The sequence below is a fragment of the Cnephaeus nilssonii genome, assembly GCF_951640355.1.
Source record: "Cnephaeus nilssonii genome assembly, chromosome: 16".
Taxonomy (NCBI): Eukaryota; Metazoa; Chordata; class Mammalia; order Chiroptera; family Vespertilionidae; genus Cnephaeus; species Cnephaeus nilssonii.
In genome coordinates, this window is record NC_137087.1 from 59867303 (window position 1) to 59887256 (window position 19954).

The 19954-nt window shown below is 58.1% G+C and overlaps 1 protein-coding gene across 5 annotated transcripts; it reads right to left on the reverse strand.

Annotated features, from left to right (window-relative positions):
- Positions 1 to 326: 326 nt before the first annotated feature.
- On the reverse strand, positions 327 to 19491 carry NPS (neuropeptide S). Of its 5 annotated transcripts, XM_079793611.1 has the most exons (9): positions 19068 to 19491; positions 18753 to 18899; positions 17535 to 18018; positions 17171 to 17397; positions 11495 to 11521; positions 11277 to 11406; positions 3528 to 3693; positions 3327 to 3408; positions 1532 to 1587 (listed from the first exon to the last, which is right to left on the reverse strand). In XM_079793611.1, the coding sequence occupies exons 4-9, from the start codon at positions 17214 to 17216 to the stop codon at positions 1571 to 1573; spliced, it is 468 nt and encodes a 155-aa protein (XP_079649737.1). In that variant the 5' UTR covers positions 17217 to 17397; positions 17535 to 18018; positions 18753 to 18899; positions 19068 to 19491; the 3' UTR covers positions 1532 to 1570. The 5 variants fall into 5 exon arrangements, with proteins under 5 accessions (XP_079649739.1, XP_079649737.1, XP_079649738.1 ...); XM_079793612.1 differs by lacking the exon at positions 17535 to 18018; XM_079793613.1 differs by having other exon boundaries at positions 327 to 1587; positions 11277 to 11521; positions 17171 to 18018.
- Between the last annotated feature and the right edge of the window lie 463 nt (positions 19492 to 19954).

A 19954-nucleotide genomic window follows, 5' to 3' on the forward strand; every position in this document is an offset into this window, starting at 1 on the left:
TGCGTTCGCACTGGGACGGTCGTGGACGGCAGTGGCCCGTCTGTTCTCTACGGGAAGGTTCCGACAATGTCCCGTCGGCGCTGCCCGAGGGCAGAGGCAGCGCCTTCCCGCTGGCCCAGTGTCCCCGTTGGAGCCGCATCCAGTGGCTCTCGGCTGCTGCTCTCTCCGCTTCACCGCGGGGCGCGAACTGCACGCACACCTTCCTTTCCGCCTTTTCTACCTGCCTGTCTGTGACGGGCAGACTCCAAAGGGGCCCCCATGACCCCCAGCTCCCGTGGTAAACCCCTCCCCGTGACCTGCTTTTAGCCCAGGGAATAGGGCAAGGGTGACGGGATGCCACGTGCACGATTATGTTTCACAGGATCCCGGGGCCACTGGCTGGCTGGCCCCCCTCGCAGGTCTGGAGGAAGCGGGCATGTGGGGAGCACGCCATGGGCTAGTGGGCGACGCGGAAGGTGCTCCCGGAGCTGTGGACCCCGACAGAACACGGCCCGGGAAACGGGTGCGTGTCCAGACGCGCGCAGTGAAGGGGACAGGCGACGACTCCTTAGTTAGGACGCCCTCGCGTGCCGCAGAGCCAAACACGCGTGTGCACGTTTATTAATGTCATGCTTTTGAAATAACACCTCCGCCAAGGTAGCAGCATTATTTTAGAAAGGGGTGCCAGGGGTTGCTATGGGAGGGTGTCAGCTTTGGGGGAGGTGCGGGGGTGGGGGCGATCAGCAGAGTTTGAGGACCGGGCTCCCCAAAGATCCCGTTCCAACCCACCCCCGGGCAACCGGCCGGCCGTCTGTCTCATGACCGTCACTGGCGGGATTTCTGCTTTACGATGTTGAAAAGGTGACACATTTCCAAGACAAAACAACGATCCGCGTCTGAGTGTGTTTGACAGGCAGGGCGGCCAGGGCTGCATCAGGAGGGCCATGCTTGCTTCTGGCCTTGACGGAGGGACACACAGGGGGGCCCGGAGGTTCCCTTTGGCGAACGTCACAGACTCTCAGGAAGGAAGACAGCACCTTCCGGAGCCTGGGCCTCGCTAAGCCCCTTCAGAAACCGCACTGAAAGGAGAGTGACTCAGTGTCGTGACCGCGCAGCCTCACAGGCAGGGACAGAGTCATGGCGTTGTCGTTGGGTAAAAAGACTCACACGTTCCGCCAACTGAAGATCAGAGCGAGTGTGCCCATGGGCACCGGGAAAGCTACTCACGGGTCCCCCAGTGTACCGTCTCGCCACGGACGTTGGAGACAGCGCACGCTTTTCAGACTCCATTTCCTCTAGGCCAGGGGGAGGGAGGAGGATGCTAAGAGAGCAGACCAGCACTTAAGGATGAAGGGTAACCGGCCTCTCGCACGTTAGTCACTCTCTACGGCGCCGGAGAGGAGATCCCAGCGTCCTTGGCACACGTCTTCACGCCTCTGCCCTTGGGAAGGGGTTTTTTTTCATCCCCGTGCCCACGCCGTTGCGGAAGGACCTCTTCGCCAGCGCCTCCTCCAGCAGCGGCTTCAGGAAGCCGAGGCCCTCGCCCCGCGTGGCCCTGGCCCGGCAGCAGCCCAGCAGGAGGAGGGCGTCGTCAGGGGTCCCGGACACCTGGGGGCGGACGGGGAGGGGGAGACACAGCAGCAGAGTCACACGTTTGTTTCTAAGGTGACCAGTGTCAAAACCTGACGGCAACGCATCCCAGAGACCCGACCTGTCAGGAGAGACGTTGTTAGAACAGGACGTGGAGGCTCTAACGCAGCGTCCCGTTGGGAGCTCCTGCCCTGTCTGACCTTCTCACCCTGAGGCAGCCTGGCCCTCGGCGTCGGCGTCACACACCTGGCACTGTCGCTTGATGGAGAAGCTTCTGAGTGGCGCTAATGAGCCCGGGAAACGCTCTTTAAGTTTCCCGGAGAGAAGCAATCCGTGACAACTGAGCTCCAGGGAGGCCAGGGCTCCGGGAGGTGTCTCCCCGCCTCCACGGAGGGTCTCCCCACCTCCACGGAGGGTCTCCCCGCCTCCACGGAGGGTCTCCCCGCCTACATGGAGGCATGACCTGTCTCATGACCGTTACTGGCGGGATTTCTGTTTTACGATGTTGAAAAGGTGACACATTTCCAAGACAAATCAACGATCCGTGTCTGAGTGTGTTTGACAGGCAGAGCTCGGACAGGGAGAGCTCACACCAGGAGAGGGACGTGCACGCCTCGTTAAGAAGGAAGCGTGCTCACGAGTGCCTCTCGCTCAACCCGAGTGTCCTGAGCGCGCCTTCGGGGAGGACAGGAAGTCGTTACGAAGACACTCGAGGAAATACACCAGTTTATGGCCGGGGACGCAGCGACTCCCCGGGTGGTGTCTGACAGAAACAGTGACTGCACTGGGGCGGAATGCAGGAAATCCAGCAGGAAAAAGGCAGCTGGAGTAGTGAACACAAAGTAGAAAAATGACAGATGCCAAGATGAGTGAGAACTCGAATGATGTAAACAACAATTGACACGTCTTGATTATTTACCGTTTATGTGGCCTCTAAAGGCAGGTCCATAAATCACACTGAGTGTAGTAACCCCAGTGCGCCAGGGGAAGTTTTAGAGAAGCAAAGTTAAAGCACAAAACACTCGGGGACAAAAACTATTTTAAAATTGCAAATAAAGAGCTGACATGAAACAGCGGAGAGCTCGCGTGGAGACGGCATAACAATTCCAGAGAACGCCATGCGGCTGCTGGATGTCCTGAACAGCTGGCTGACGATAATTAGGAGCTCAGTCGATATTCTTGGATAAATATAGGAATTAATATTGTATGTGATATTTTACTGAGATCTGACATTTTTACCTGCATTCCACATCTGAACAAGTTAACAATCATCGCAACATTAGGAAATTCCCTGTTTTTGAAAAGTGAACCTTTGTATGTTTTCTGTTTTTTTTTTTTTTAAAGCTGAATCTATTGGGGTGACCTTGGTTAATAACATGCTACAGGCTTCTATAATACATCACCTGCACGTCATTTCAATGACCACATGTTCACTTCGATTATGGATGGAGGCTGTGGAGTGAGTAGATTGTCATGGGCAAAACAAGGTCCATTTGACAGTGAAATTAATATTTTCCTATCCAGTGGCCAACTTCTACATAGTTCCAAGCACACTGTCTGATATTCCAGTATTGCCTATTGTCGCATAAATGTCTATTTTTACTAATTTCATGACTTCGCTTATATATTTTTCCATTCAAAGCTCTAACAATAAGAAAACTACTTTTCTGTCACATCTCCCTTGAAGTTCGTTTGAATTTGAATTGTCCAGTCCCCGTCATCCACGCAAGTCTCAAAAATAGCGGCAGAACACTTACCTCCGGCGACGGGGCGGGATAACCCCAAAACACGGGCATCGCGGACACGGACAGGACGAGGATGAGGCTGAGATTTAATGAGCTGCAAAGTGGGGAAAACACCTCGGATCAGTGTCACCCGGGCAAGCACAAACTGGAAAGCACCTCTAAGAAGCACGCACGCCGTCCGCCTCTGTGCGTGTGGGAAAGGCGGGCTCTTACCTCATCATCTCGGACCCTCCGGACCTCTGCGGCCGGTGGCTTTCCTGGCGGGTCCCTCGCGCTCTCGGTGGCGTCTCCGCGGGCCGCCCTTTTATACCAGGAACGTTCAGGAGCAGAATGCCATCCCGTCCCATCCTCCGTGACTAATTGGTCTGGCCGCGGCCTTCTGTTCTCGTCAAGTTTGAAAAGGACAACACCGCCCGGCATTGTCACGAAGCTGCCAACGGTTGACTCCCTTTAAAGGGCGCCGCTAACGACCGTCCCCCAGCAGCAGTGCCTTCCGGGCGGCATCCCTGTCTCCAAAGAACCACCAGTTTGCTCCCCGCCGAGTGCAAACACACGTGCGGGTACCGTGATCTCTACGAGCGGCCCAGGCGCCGCGTGGCAGAGACTGAGGCAAAACGGACCCTTGCGAGATAGCGCACACCCAACAACGCCTGCGCATGCCTTATAGTTTCTCCGACAGATTTCCTTCTTCTTCTTTTAAAAAATATATGTTATTATTGATGTCAGAGAGGAGGGGAGAGGGAGAGAGAGATGGAAACATCCATGATGAGAGAATCACGGATCGGCTGCCTCCTGCACACCCCACACTGGGGATCAAGCCCAAAACCCGGGCCTGTGCCCTGACTGGGAATCGAACCGTGACCTTGAATGGAACCCTGACCTGGTTCCTAGGTCGACGCTCAACCACTGAGCCACGGTGGCCGGGCAGGCTTCCTTCCTTAGGACTTCTGAGCTAACGCAGAGAAACGGGTGCCACCCCCGCTCTTCGGCATCAGTCATTCACGTAAAGGAAAGGGCGCTGTCTCTGCCCGCTCCACGCACCCCCCCACGACCCAGAGTCCTGGGAGCGCCCCTGCCACGCCCCCTTTTCTCCAGGCCACGGAAGCTCCGTGGGGAGTCTCTGCGGAGTTGCACTTCCGTGGGCATGCACGTGAACACACCGGTGCGGAGGCTGCGTGTGAACACGGTGCTGAGGGTCTCTGTGGAGGAAGGCATCGGGGCGCTCCGCGTGGATCGCTGGGCTCCGGAGGGGGAGCCAGCGTCCTGTGGACCCAAAGCAACTGAGGAAAACCCTTGCCTCCTCAAGACGGGGACCGAGCTGCCCGAGGTCTGAGATTTGCTGCCTCCTGGTCGGCCCGCCCTCCCTCTCTCTGGGAACTGCCACTCTGGAGGGTGTAGCTGTCAATCACCGAGGCACAGGTCGCCTACCACAGGCGACCCGGACTCTCAAGGGACCCAGGGCACAGAATGAGTGCCAACGGGGAGCAGGGGCCTGGGATCAAGCCCTCCGGCCACAGTCCTGCTGGGGACATGGCATGAGATGACGGTCGGGGACACAGAGCTCTTAAGAGCACCCAGGGACGGAACACCCGCATGGACGGCGGGGCGCTCCCTGAGCCCAGATGCAGTAAACACGGCAGAACAAGAGAGAACGCGGGGGGGGGGGGCGGGGCAGCACCCATGCCTGGTGGAGTGAGGAGCAGGTGACTCAGGAGGTCTGAGGAAGGTGCCCAGTAACGTGGTGATTTCGTAACGGACCCACAACAGGCATCCGCGGAATCCGTTATCTTCGCATGTGAAGCGGGGGACACTAAAAAGGGGGGGGTCCTTTGGAAGCTTAAGACTCGGTTCGGTCCCACGTCCCCTCCCCACTTCGCAGAGAACCAGTTGACTCTCAATAGAGAGCATTTCTAGCTGTGCTGAGGCGGAGCTTAAAAACCTCACTCGTCTGCAGACACTGATCTCCAGGCTGCCAAGGGGCAGCTTCGTCACCCACAGGGGAAGCTGCAGGGAAGGAGGCCCAGGGCAGTCAGAGGCCCGAGAGGAGGAGGAGGGGAGGGAGGGAGGGAGGGAGGGGGAGGGAGGGAAGAGGGAGGGAGGGAGGAAGGGAGGGAAAGGGAGGCGCACTGGAGACCTGATGGTGACATGGCCAGACTCTGGGATCCAGCCATGCTTGAAAGTGATTTCTCTCCTTGACCCCCAGTTACGCAAGCCCAACACCCTTGTAGACAAAGACCAGTCGTTTTAACCAAAAATGCTTGACGAACACGCCGAAGGCCAAACACAAAAGGGCAAAGGTCAGCCTTTACTGAGTGCTGGCTGTCTGCTGACCCCGCACAGCTGCCGACTGTGGGTCAGCTCACCGTCTTCCCAGCTGGCCCAGGTCACAGAGCGTGAAGGGCAGCGCCAGACTTTGGCCCCAGTCCCGTGTGACTTCAGAGGTCACATTCCAACCAGCGTGTCCTGCTCCCGCTCACGAGCCAGAACACGGCCCGTCGATCAGGTCTGGAAGAGACGGCGCCTGCGAAATGCAAGCTCCTCCCACCAACTCACTCTCTCTCTCTCTCTCTCTCCCTCCCTCTGTTTTGTGACTCTCTTGGAACCCTTTCCCCACCCCATCACTTGAAAGTTCTCACACATCATCAACCTCAGCCCGGCCCCCACACCCTGTCCTTCCGCTGGACCTCAGCGAGACGGCTGGTCCCCTCCTGCCCCCCCGCCCCTGCTCGTCTCCCCAGTCCTAAGGCGTCTGCATTGGAGCTCACTAACAACAGGCCCCGGCCGCAGGTGGGCAGCCCGAGAGAGGGCTGGGCTCGGGTCCCGTGAGGGGCCCCAACGTCCGAGCTCTGGCGTCTCGGCTTCCTTCCCAACCTGCTGATCAAGGCCCGGCTTCCTAGGAGCCCGAGCTGAGCCTTCCCTTACTTCCGGGGGGTCTAGATCAGGACGCCTGGCTCAGCAGCTTGCTACCAGATCGCACGCACCTTAACCTGTGACTGTCTAAACCACGTTTTGATGGTGGGGAGGAGATAGATGCTGGGCCCTGGATGCCTGAAATGGTGGGGAGACTTCTGGGCATACGATGGGGGGAATGGGTCTGGCGTCAGGGGCCTCCAGCACAGGCTCCCAGGGTTTTGCCCGGGACGGGCCGCTGTCTTGGTGACTGTGCCTGTGGTGTGATGTCTATGACAGGTGCTCGTGATGCAGTCAGAACATGCAAAGGCCCACTGTCAACCCTTAAAGGGCAGGCTAGCATTCAGCGCAGTCCTGGAATTCAGTGGACTTCTCTCATTAAAAGCTGACCCTCTTCTTGGTCACGCTGTGCCTGACCTGGAGTCACCCCGCCCTTTTCACAGGCTCCATGACGGCAGCAGCGTGAAGACGGAGTGAGGAGGACGTGCTTTTGTGACTTTTGCTTCTCGTTGGCCGAGCCCCGAGCTGAGAAACACGCGGAGTCCCGGCTCCGAAGTTCAGGCACGTCCGTCAGACGGACTTTGGGCGGAAAAGATCCCGGAAGGCCCTCTCCTTCCTGACGTCCAGAGCTTCCTACGGGCACCGCCTCCCCCGCTGTGGGCGCCCCTGGCGGGAACCGGGAACCGGGAACCGGGACTGGGACTGTGTGTGGACGGTTGTGAGGAAACAGCGACCCGCTGGCGAAGGTCGTCGGTTCAGTGTGATTTTAAACGTTGGTGTCTTTTTAAAAACAACGGTACCTTTGAATCCAATGCTCCTAATTATGATGCACATTACCCCTGCGGCGTTCAGCATATGTGGGAAATCAATTGAATTTCACTGCTTCTTAATTCACACAACCGTCACCCGCGGAAAGTGTAATTACAGGCGGAGGCGGCGGAGGCCACGTGCGGCCTTCCTGGGCGTCGGGGAAGGAAGGTGTGTGGACGCGGGGTGGTTTATGGAAAGAAGCTTTGCTCAGGTTCACGGCCACCCCGACACGGCGTGGGTAGAGTTAGCACATCCACGTCAGGAACGGGCGCAGCGTTGGAGATCCCGGTTCTGTGGACGCAAGAGGCAGAGACACCGGGCAGGCGACGGCCGAGCGCAGGGGTGCAGGACTTTCCCCGTCTGCTCGGATGCTGGTGGCTGTGGGCGGAGGGTTCCAGTGGTTGGGAGCTGCGGGGGGCGGGGGGGGGGGGGGCGGGGGGGGCGTGTAGGATGCTCAGCAGCATCCCTGGCCGCTACGTACCAACTGCACCGCCACCCCAGGTGAAAACTGCACGTGCCTCCGGACACCCCAGTGTTCCCTGGGATGGAGCTAAACCGCCCGCTGGTAACTGATAGCTGCTTTACTGCTTTATTCTCTCTCTCTCTCTCTCTCTCTCTCTCTCTCTCTCTCTCTCGTAGATTACTGCCATCACCCTACAAACATATTGTTGTACTTTGTATCATAAAAAACGTCTGGTTGTTTTACTTCTTTTCAATGAAAGCCTGGTAAAGACTTGCCTGATTCAGCCCTGGCCGGTGTGACTCAGTGGATAGAGCGTCGGCCTGTGGACCAAAGGGTCCCGGGTTCGATTCTGGTCAAGGGCAGGTGCCTCGGTTGCAGGTCGGGGCATGTGCAGGAGGCAACCAATCAATGTGTTTCTCTCACATCGATGTTCCCCTCTGTCGTTCCCCCTCTCGTCCTCTCTCTCTAAAATCAACGGGAAGTATCCTCGGGGGAGGTTTCCCAGCAACCAGAGTAACCCCATTCAGAGCCCCATTCAGCCCAGCTACACGTCAGCGCAGCCCCAGGGCAGGCCCCACTGCCTTCCCTTCATAGAGGGGCTCTGGGGAGGGGCTCTGGGGCGGGGCTCTGGGGGCTCTCAGGGCTCTTGGGGCTCTGGGGGCTCTGGGGAGGGGCTCTGGGGAGGGCTCAGGGGGGCTCTGCGGGGGCTCAGGGGGCTCTGGGGGCTCTGGGGAGTTCTGGGGGGCTCAGGGGGCTCTGGGGAGGGCGGGGCGTGCAGGCAGGACAGCGTGTGTCTGCCTGCAGCGTGGGTTGCGGCTTCGTGGGCTGCGCGGGAGACGCTGTGGGAAGCCGCCGTGAGAGAGAGGTCAGCATCACAGAGGGACTTCGCAGAGGCCGCTGCATCTCACTCCGGAGTCAAGCGCCTCAGCCGAGGGCGCGATGAACCGCGCTTTCCCAGAGCCGCCGCCGCCCGAATCCCCGGGGCACCGTGAGAGGCCACGTCACGGGGACACGAAGAACACAGCCCGTAACGCGGAACCCGAAGAGCGACCTGCCCCCCCTCCGCGGCCTTCCAACACGCTGCGACGGGAATGGCTAACGAGCAGCTCGGTCCCAACGTTCTTGGCGCCTGAGTGCGGACGCGCTCCCTCGACGTGGCTCCCTTTGCTTCTGTCCCCGGACGTTCCCGGGAGGGCCAGGCAGGCATGGAGACGGGCCTGCAGCCGGCCGCCAGGGCAGAGCCTGCCGTCACCGGCAGAGGCAGGTGCCGCCCCCTCCCCAGAGGCGGCCTCCTGTGCTGTGGGCTGCAGCCGGCACCCTCTGTCTCCCAGACCCACTGCCCTCGGGGGAGTGGAGGGCGCTCACCTTCCTGGGCCACATTCAGCCCACCCCTGGCTGGGACCGGCCGCCTTCCTCCCGCCCCGTCTGTGAGAAAGTGCGCAGATGGACGGCTGGGACCCGGGGGGCTCAGCCAGGACAGCCCACCGCCTCCCGGCCACGCCCACGCATCCTGCCCCCACGCATCGCGGAGTCCGGGAGGAGGGGCTGAGGAAGCCCGAACCTGGGGGTTACAGACGCCCCATTGCCGTGTGCCCGGGACCCACACAGACACACTCGGTAAGTTTTCCTCTGGGGCCCTCTCACCTCGCCGATGCGCAGCCCATCGAGGACACCCCGACATTGGAAAACCTGGACGGCACCCCTGGAAGCTGATGAACCCTGAGAGCACTGACTGCCGCTTCCTGTCACGCGCAGCGATGCTGAGTGTGAGCCTGAGTACAAGGGCCTTGCCTGCGGCTCCAGGCCTGCCTCCCTCACTCCCCGCTGGGCGGGGGAGCCCCGGGTCCCACCACCTGTGGGTTCTTAGCCAACCAGACGGGACCTGAGGGTAAGGCAGCCCGGGGGGGGGGGGGGGTGTAGACACGCCAAAGGGAGGTGCGGGGAGGAGGGAACACCGTTGATTTGTTGGGGAAGACCTGTGTGCGCGCTGGTTAAATGCGGAGGATCGTTAAGGGAATTTCCTCCCTGCAATTTGTATGATAGTCAATTCATTCCTAACGACAACGCGGTTAAGATCTGGGACCGTTATTTCTGCCAAACCCAGAGCCGCAATTGCCACTTCATCGGCATCCCGTCTGCCTGCACCAGTCAGAGACGCATACTGAAACCTCCGTCCGTGGGTGCATGCATGTTCAGTGGTGGTTTCCCCAAATCGCTAACTACCCATCTTGCTACTCAATTTAGAGACGTTATCCTCGGAATAAAACACGCGCACAGCCACCGTCGCGCCAGGAACAGGCGCTGCCTGCGTGCGGCTGAGCCCTGACAGGGGGGGAGGGTTCCAGTGGGGGAGGGGGCTGCGGGGAGGGAGGGGCCGGCAGGCGACATGGAGGACACGATCCAGGAGGCTCCCTTACCCGCCCGGGCTCTGCAGGGCCGGGAGGGAGGAACAAGGGTCTGCGAACTCGCAGGAAGGAACTCGGCTTCCCCCTCAGCCAGAGTCCGACACCCTGAGAGCGAGAAGCTGGTCTGGAAAACCCTGCTGTGCGCCCAGCGCTGTGCTGAGTGCAGGGACGCAGGTCGGTCAGTGCCCTGGTCCCGCCCTGCGGAGTCACAGCACGGCGGGGAGGGGCGGCACGAGGAGAACGAACAGGCAGCTCAAAGCTGCGCAGAAATGCCAGCAGGACGCCCGGCCGGCGTGGCTCTGTGGTTAAGCGTTGACCTATGAACCAGGAGGTCAGGGTTCAATTCCCGGTCAGGGCATATGCCCGGCTTGCACACTTGATCCCCAGTGTAGGGCGTCAGGAGGCAGCCGATCCATGATTTTCTCTCATCATTGATGTTTCTTTCTCTATAGCTCTCCCAGCCTCTCTCTCTCTCTAAAAAAAAAAAATAAGTAAATAAAGTAATAATAAAAATGTTTAAAACTATAAAGGAAGGAAGGAAGGAAGGGAGGGAGGGAGGGAGGGAGGAAGGAAGGGAGGGAGAAAGACAGGGAAGGCGGACAGGCCTGACCCGCGTCCCTGTACGTGACCCTAACGGGGATCGGCTTGCCCGGAGGGCCCTTGCTGGCTGAAGCGTGTTTCTGGGTTAAAAAGGCCTCCAGCGACGGGTGTGCTCTGACCTCCAGACACAGACAGCGGAGGAGAAAGGAGGACGCACACGTTGCAGACACCGGAGGCAGGAGCTGTCAGAGTGACGGATCACGGCCCGCGGGTGCAGATGTTTCCCTTCCGAGCAGACGTTGTCTGCCGTTCGTTCAACACATGTCCTCCCAGGGCCTCCCCCAGGCAGACGCACGGAGGCTAACCAGGCCGACGGCCCGAGGCTCGCAGCCACTCCGGGAGAGCGCTCCTCACCTCCCCCCACCCCGCCCCTCCTTCCCCCCCCCCCCCCGCCCCACCCCACCCCCGGCGGGCCCGTGCACTGGCTGATACTGGGTGCATTAGAGCTACTTTCCTGTTACCACCAGCATCGCGCTTGGAACAACTCAGATCTGTTTCCTTAGAGTCAGAGGTCCAAAACGAGTCTCATGGGGCCAAAACGAAGCTGTCGGCGGACGAGAAAGAGGGAAGCCCTGCCGTTAGCCACACGCATGGCGGGCCGTGAGGGCGTGTGCTCAGTGAGGGCGCAGACAGAGAAGGCCGCTGCGGGCTGACCCCCCCTCTCCCCCCAGTTAGTGAGGTCTAAGCGCTGAGCTCATGGGGACAGAGGGGAACGGTGGTTCCCGGGGCTGGAGCGGGAGGCGGGGGAGATGGGACTTCAGGGCACACACTCACCGCCTGAAGGTGGATGCGTCCCGCGGGCTGACACGCAGCTTCGTGATCAGGGCCAACAACACTGGTCTAAGCGGCCCAGTGGCCAGGCGGTGAGGCCTCCGTCGTCCTCCCCACAAGAGAGACGCGATCGCTGCGTGGAGGGTGGAGGCGCTAGCTCACCCACAGGGCAGCCCTCTTGGGATGTAAGCCAAATCAACGCATGCGCACGTTAAACTTACGCAACTGCATCTGCCAATCACCTCTCCCTAAAAATAAACAAATAAAAGCACATCTGAGCGAATAGAGGAGATGGGGGCGGGGCTCCTGAGCGACCCCCCACTTCCCGCTCCAGCCCGAGGCCGCCCGGATTCCTCGGCCTGTGGCCCCTTCCTCAGAGCTCGTCACTCCGACCATCGTCCCCACCGGCCTGTGTCCTTGCTCGGATCCATCCCTCCTGCCTCTTCCCTCCGGACCTGGTGATGCCCCTGGGCCCGCCGGGTCGCCCAGGACAACCTCGCCACCTCAGGATGCGGCACTTCGCCCCCTGCCAGGTCCCTTTGCCCGCCGGGTGGCACCACCGGCTGCAGGGTCAGGACGGGTCGGCTTTGGGGCCACCATGCAGCCCTAAGGTAACGACAGTCTTTTCCTTCCTGAATGCCTTTCGCGTGCTCCCGCCCCTCCACCACTCGAGCAGCGAGAAGGGCTTTCTCTGTCCCCCCGCCCCCCCCCGCCCCGAGCAGCGATGAGGGGTCAGGATCGGGGAGCAGGCGGCGTCACGGGCATGCAGAGCTCCATGGCAGGAGGCAGGCTCTCTCTCTCTCTCTCTCTCTTTCTCTCTCTTTTTCTCTCTCTCCTCATTTGCATTCCAGGGGCCTGTGCTTGGAAAATCAAAAGCTGCGCCCTAGCTGGTGTGGCTCAGTGGATAAGAGCATTGGCCTGTGGACTGAAGGGTCCCAGGTTCCATTCTGGCCAAGGGCACAGGCCTGGGTTGTGGGCTCAATCCCCAGTGTGGGGCGTGCAGGAGGCAGCTGATCAATGATTCTCCCTCATCATTGATGTTTCTATCTCTCTCTCCCTCTCCCTTCCTCTCTGAGATCAATAAAGACATTAAAAAAAAAAACACAAAAAAACCTGAGGGCTGAGGGCTGAGGGCTGAGGGCTGAGGGCGCCGAGATACTCCGTGTCCAGCAGGTTAGAAAGAGACCCGCTTGTTTTGTCTGAAAGGGAGAACGCTTTGCCCGCTGATCACGGGACCGAGACCACGGGCAACGGCAGGGCCTTTAGGAGGTGGGTCCCTGAGGGTCACGCCCCGGCCCGTGGCTGAGGCTGAAACTCCAGAGGGAGTGTGGGGAGTGTGACCCCGGCCCCCAGGGCAGCCAGGTGCGGGCACCTCAGGGCTCTGGCCCCCGGACCCCGGAGTTCTGCGCACCCCCCCCCCCCACCCCGTGGGCCAGGAAGGCACCTGAGCTGTGCTTGTCCCTCCGGATGGGAGTGGACAGGCCTGACGAGGACCGAGGGCCCCACGTTTAGGGAGAAGAGGAGGCTCAGCCCTCAGCAGGGGACACACAGGCGGGACCCGAGGCCGAGCCCACCCAGAGGAGGCAGCGAGGACACGGGCAGCCTCGGCCCAGCCCCTGCCCGGGCCCCGGGCCCCGCAGCCCCACTCCCCCCCGCCCCCCCCCCCCCCCCCCCCCCGCCCCGAGGACTCTGGTCTGAAGCCCGGAGTGCGGATGGAGAAGGGTGCGGGCTCTGAGATGCTTACGCAGAAGCCCTGCGTGACCACATGTAAAGCCGGAGGCAACTGGGCAGCTTTACTGGGGAAACGGGGGTGGGGGGGGGTGGGACTCGGCCACAGAGAACACGCAGATGGTCACGGAAAGCCAGAGGCCCGTGCTAGCAGCGCGAGGTGTCCCGGGGAGGCGGGCGGGGCGGGGCGGGTCAGAGGAGGTCCGTGGGCGGGTGTGGCCTGAGACCTGCCGTCTCCGGGCTGGCTCGCAGGCACCAGCTCGTGGCCCCCCTTCTTCCTTTTTGAAAGGGTTGACCCCATGTCTCATCTGAACCTTTTACCAAAGCGTTTTCTCTAAAGAGAGATTTCCGTCCCACCGCCCCTCGCAGCCTCGGCCCCTCAGCGGCTGACGGGGAGGAACAAGGACCAGGCAACTCCCCACGCAGCTGGCGCGTTTGCAACGCTCGCGGGAGAGCCCGCACCGCCACGCGCCACGGAGGGACGCAGAGCGGAGGCTGGGCTGGTTCTCTCCAGCGCTCCTCCTCTGCACCTTATTCATTCACATACACGCTCCCGTAGGACCCAGCCATCGCCCTCGGGGGTATTTATCTGAAGAAGTCCCAACCACGGATTTGAAAAGACATATGCACCCCACGCTCACTGCAGCAGTACTTACAATAGCCGAGAAACGGAAGGCACCTGCGTGCTTATCGATGCAATGGAATATCAGTCTCCCGTCAGAAAGAATGAAATCCTGCCCTTCGTGACAGCATGATGGACCTGGAGGGTACTATGCTAGTGCAATAAGTCTGACAGAGAAAGACATATACCACCTATGATTTCCCTTACATGCGGAATCTAAAGAACGGAATAAACCAACAAAAGAGAAACGGACTCATAGAGACAGGGAACAGACTGATGGGTGCTAGGGGGGCGGGGGTTGGGAGGCCAGATGAAAAAGGTGAAGGGCTTGAGAAAGGCAGGTGGGTAGTTATAGCATAGTCACAGGGGTGCCAAGTACAGCACAAGGAATATAGTCCATATCTATACTAATAAAAGTGCAACATGCTAATTAGACTGGACATCCTTCCTGATGACCTTCTGGACGAAGTGAGGGAAGCCCGGGTCCCGGGGGCCAGAGGGAAGCTGGTGCCAGCAGCTGGGAGCAGGGAGGCCTACTCTCGCACGAATGTCGTGCATCGGGCCTCTAGTTATTGTAATAATGATGTATGGTGCCAGGTGGGCACGAGCCTTCCTGGCGGGATCTCTTTGTACGTTATATAAATGTCTAACCGCCATGCTGTGCACCTGGAACTAATATAGCGGTATATGTCAACTGTAATTGAAAAAAAAATTAAAAGATGATATGGAAAGAGAAAAACTCATCAAAGACAAGCAGTTAAGTGAGTCAAAGTTTGCAAGGAAAAGAAATAAATGACGCAGGGAAAGAGAGAGAAAACAAGATGACATAATATATGCGCACTCAGGATCCTGCTTTCCAATTTCCCGCAATCCGCAGCGCTGAACCTCCCGACACTGGGTGTAATTACTTCTGTCTGAACTTGGCAGCGTCATAACTCAGGATCACAAACGAGAATCAACTCCGCGGTGCTCACCGCGTGGCAGGCAAGTTGTTCCCGAGCTGGTACCGCTCGGTGCAGAGGAATCACGGTATGTTATTGGTGCAAAGCATATTGACCTGTGGACACGACAACCCCCGGAGTAGGAGGGACGTCTGTGCTCCTGACGGGGAAACACCAAGGTTGGCCTGTGAGGAATTCCCACCCAGTGAGGCAGCGGGACCTGGGGGCGTCCCCGAAGGAAGAAACCACGGGCCAGCTTGCCGGCTTCCACGCGGACGGAGACCAGCATCCGTGCGCCCGTCGACATAGGGACGGGCCTCTCGTTGTGCAGAGAGCACCGGCGTGCTGGCCGTCTGTCCGTCCATTGGGCGGGGCTGTGGCTGCACCACAATTTGTTTATTAAAGCAGCGGCTGCCTCCGGGCAGTGATGGGGGTGGGGGTGCGCCGGAGTGAAGTGTGATCGAAGGGGCGTGCCCAGTGGGTTTCTACTACATTTTACTTATTTTAAAAAATTTTAAACTATGTTTTTATTGATTTTTGGATAGAGAGATAGAAACATCGATGAGGGAGGAACATCATGGATCGGCTGCCTCCTGTGTGCACCCCGACTGGGGATTGAGCCCCACACCTGGGGATTGAGCATGTGCCCTGACCTAGAATCGAACCGGCAACCTCTTGGTTCCTGGTCGATGCTCAACCTCTGAGCCACACCGGGTGGGCTATTTTTTATTTATATTTTCAGAGAGAAACATCCATCAGTTGCCTCACATATGCTCCCCGACTGGGGATGAACCCACAACCCGGGTAGGCGCCCTGACCTGGAATTAAACCCGCAACCTTTGGGTATACGGGACGATGCTCCAACCAACTGGGCCCCCGGCCAGGGCAGGCACTTATTCTGTCCTCCCTTTGCCCGACGGCCGTCCTCTTTCTCCTCGCCGGTGCGTTCCAGGCCCTCTCTCTCACGTTTGCCTCCAGAGCAGTTCCTGTGGCTCCTCCCAAGTTCACGCTCAGCCTTCTGTCATCACGGGGCCGTGTGTCTGCCTCATCTTCTAGTAGCTTCCAGTTCCCGTGGAATCCCCTTCCCCAAGGACACCCATTTAAGGCAGCGTGTGTCTGTGGGGTCTGTCCTCCATCCTATATAATAAAAGCCCAGCAACCGAACGGCTGTTTTAAATTAAAAGGCAGCCGAAAGGACGGAAGAAGGTCCACTGACCTCCTCATTCGCAGGTTGAACTTGACCAGGTCATGGGCATAGAGAAGTGGCCTCCACGGCTGATGACCCCGTGTCTCGCTGTTCCAGGATACACCTATGTCCCCCATCCTGTTAGGAAACCTGCCCCATATTTGAAGACATGCACTTAATTTACAGTAAGAGCGGGAGGTACACGGTGGGAAGGGGGTACGTGGGGCGGGCGGGGGTGGGGAGAAGGAGGAAATCACAGCAGAGCCACCAGGTGTGCCCCTGAGCACGTTACTTTATAAAAAGTGGCTCCATGTTTCAAAACCAAAGGGAGAGACGAGAAGAGTGGCAGGTGCGCCCCTCTCCGTACTGGAAGTCAAACACGTCAGTCCTCTAAACAGCACCTGAGCCACGGGGAAGGAGGACCGGGACTCGGAGCGTCCGTAAAAGGCAGTGGCCGCGCTGGAGGGGAAAGCCTTCGTCCCACGCTCACGTGCTTCGGATGAAGCCGGGAAGATGCGATGCTTAGCATTCAATTAAAGACGCGAAAGAGCCAGGAACCTGAGCGGCCGATAAAGAAACTCAATCAAGATAAATAAGAAAATAATGAAGCCGGGATATATAAGAAAGCTCAAAACACTGACAGGTCCAAACAATGTTTCTATAAAAAAACCATAAGCCAGACAAGCCTCCGGGAAATCTAATCAGGCACAATGACAAAGCAGCATCGTTACGCGGGAGTGAAGGACGGCGCACAGACTTCATCTTCTCCGGGTGGAGGAAGCGGCGCTCTGAAGACGTCGCACGGTTTTAATGGAGTGGGTGATTTTTCCCTACGTCTATAAGAAAACCAAAATCACTTTTTTAAGGAAGAAGTAAGCAAACCTAATTCTTAACTCTCTCCAGGAGTGATCACGAAGTCAATAATCCAAATAAGCCGACGAGAAAATTGAAAATCTATCGAGCATCTGCCCTGGCCAGTTTGGCTCCGTGGATAGAGCATCGGCCTGCGGACTGAAGGCCCATGGGTTCGATTCCGGTCTCTTTCACATTGATGTTTCTCTCTCCCTCCCTTCCACTCTCTCTTAAAAATCAATGAAAAAATATCCTTGGGTGAGGATCAACAACAACAACAAAATTCTATCAAGAATCTACTTCCGAAATTCAACCGAGGAACAAAACCTGTTGTTCTAAATGAATTTGTAAGTGAATTCTATCAAATAGATTTCCATGTGCTTTTAAACACCCCAGAGCATAGGAAACTAGAAAAAGCCTCCCAATGCATTGCTCCAAGTAACAGTTATATTGGTTAGCCATCGCTGCAGATATAGTACCCCCACGACCGAGTGGCTGTCAACAGCATTTCTTATCACGGCTTCTGTGAGTCAGGAATACAAAGCCATTGACTTGGGTTCTGCCTCACCATCTCTCCTGTGGCTCATCGAGGTGTCGGCTGGGGCTGCAGTCATCTGAAGACTCGACCGGGGCTGGAGGACCTGTTTCCAAGATGGCTCCCTCTCACGGCTGGTGGCAGACACCGCGATTCTTTGGCTCTTGGCAGGTGACCTCACCTCCTCACTGTAAGGCCCCCCACAGGGCGGCGTGGGTGTCCTCAGGACGTGGCTGGTGACCTCTTATGGAATGAGTGAGCTGAGGGAGAGAACAGGGGAACGTGGCAGTGGTTTCATGGCAGAGGCTGGGAATTCACCATTCTGCTTTGTTCTACTCATTAAGGGGGAGCCGCCAAGTCCAGCCCACATTAAGGGGAGGGGAATTAAGTTCCACACCTTGGAGGAAGGCGTATCAAAGAATTTGTGGGCACAATTTAAACCCAACACAGTCTGCCTTCCAGCCACAACATCTTCCCATTTCTCCCACATGCGAAAGACACCGATCCCTTCTCAGGGCTGCTTCCCGAAGTCCACTGTCTCAGCATTCGCTCTATTCCAGGACCTCGCATCGAAACCAGGTCCAGACCTGAGCGCCCTCCGCTGGCTCCTTAGGTACCAAGTCCACTTCCTCTTGCTGAGGACCTGGGAACCCTACGGAGCAGTTACCTGCCCCTCACACACCCAACAGCGATGGGTGGACACGGGTCACGGGTACTGACATTCCTGTTCAAAAGGGAGGAATGAAAGCAGAGAGAGGTCACCATCCCCATTCTGAAGTCCAGCCAGGAAGACGCTGGGAGTTTTTCTTATTCCTCCTCCTGTGTGAGCTCCTGGCTCTGTCCTCTGGGCTCTTGGTTCTGCTGAGTCATCCTCTCTTTTTCTGTGAAAGGTAAGCATGTTTCACGGCAAAACCCTCCACTTGCTGTCTGCTAGCGGGACTCTGGGGGCCCATGGCCTCTCTTCATGGTGTCCTTTTGGCCTTTCAGTCCAAGCTGGTGCTCCTCACGTCAACACACTTCTTTTAAGTGTGTGTGTGTATGTGTGTGAGTGAGTGTGAGTGGATGTGTATGTGACTGTGTGTGAATGTGTGTATGTGTGAGTCTATGTGTGTGTTAATGTGTGTCCATGTGTGTAAATGTATATGAGTGTGTGTATGTGTGTGTGAGTGGATGTGTGTGTGAATGTGTGTATGTGTGAGTGTGTGTGAGTCTATGTGTGTGTTAGTGCATGTGCATGTGTATAAATGTGTATGAGTATGTGTGTGTGAGTGTATGTATGTGTGTATGCATGTGAATCTATGTGTATGTGTGAATATGTTTGTGTGTATGTGTGAGTATGTTTGTATGTGTGAGTGTGTGCGAGTGTATGTGGATGTGTGAATATGTGTGTGTATGTGTATGTGTGAGTATGTTTGTGTGTGTGTGAATGTGTGTGTGTGTGTATGCGTGAGTATATGTTTGTGTGTGAGTGTGTGTGTGTGAGCTCCTTGTTTGATACTAAGTGCTTTCCCCCCAACGCAAGTGCTCAGAATGCTAAATGACCTGTTAACAAGTATTTAAAATAGCAGTTTATGCTAATTCAGGATTATCATGGCTCCCAGACGCTTATTTTTACCTTTGAAGTCGCTGCTCTCTGCATCAGTGGCGGTGGCGTCAGGGCCTGTGATCGAGCATCCGAGTGGCATCTGTGTTCCTGGTCGTGGCCACAGGGTTCCCACAGACGCGTGTGCCCAGCGTGTGCCCTGTGTGCCGTGGATCCAATCTGCAGGTGGAGTGAGTTTCAGGAGCCCGACAGGCACCTCCCCTTCCCCTCCAGGCCTTGGCGGGAGAGCCGTCCCACTGCCCTCACCCACGGGAGACTGTTCCTCTCCTATTGCATTGGGCTCTGACACCACGGCACCCGACCCCCTCCCCCGACGTGGATGCTTACCTTGCTCTGTCTCCGATAATGACCTTGGGGCTGAGTTGCTCAGGAGGGCGGGGAAGGAAGAGAGAGGAGCTGGGCTTTGCTTTTTGGACCAGGACATGCACGGGAACATCCTCAGAAGAAATCAAACTCCCCCAAATGGCCCACGATGAGGAGCGAGTCTCCTTGGAGAGATGGGGCTCCTCGGTCGGTAAGGGGGTCCTCCTGCAGGGCTGCGGCTGCTCTCGAAGGCTCATCAGCGGACAGCGTGGCCTCTGCACGGGCCCTTTCCTGTAGGTGCAGCCGAGGGTCATCGGGAACCACGGGCGAGGGTTCCGGCCGGTGGTGCCTCACAGGCAGGTCCCCCAGGGGCCCAGGACCCGTGACCTGCCCTCTACCCGCTAGGACCTGCTCTGGAGGCTGGCGAGTCCACCAGGACACCCCGCAGCCTGGCCTCTCTCCAGCCACATTGGCCTCCATTCCGCTGCTCCCCCATGTCCCCCACTCCCCTTCACACTCCTTTATTCCCACCAGGTCCCATTGTTCTCCACCATTCTTCATTCTCCGTCCTGCTCTAGCCTGCTCCATCACCTCCATTCTCTCTCACGCTCCGGCACCCTCCATCAGACTCCAATGTGCTCCTTCCTGCTCCACCATGGCCCTGGGGCTCCATTCCCAGGAGTGCATGCCCTGGGGCTGTGTGGTCCTCCTGGGCGCACAGGGCAGAGCCCGGGCGTTCACGTGGACTGGAGGAAGCTTGTGCTGCCATCTGGGTGCTGCTCAGCCCCCTGCTCCCTCAGCCCGCTCCTCCACACTGGACCATCCTGCTGGTCTTCCGGAAGTTCCTTCTAAGCACGGGGCTCCCTCGTATGCAGTTTATTCCACTGGCACTCCCGTCCCCGCCCCGCCCC

Coding starts and splice junctions, on each gene's coding strand:
- NPS (XM_079793612.1), bottom strand. CDS start 17,216: ATGACTGCAGCCCCAGCCGACACCTCGATGAGCCACAGGAGAGATG. Junction 11,407..11,494: donor TGATTGGCAGATGCAGTTGC/GTAAGTTTAACG, acceptor CCCTCCACGCAG/CGATCGCGTCTCTCTTGTGG. Junction 3,694..11,276: donor GACGCATCCACCTTCAGGCG/GTGAGTGTGTGC, acceptor TGACGAGAACAG/AAGGCCGCGGCCAGACCAAT.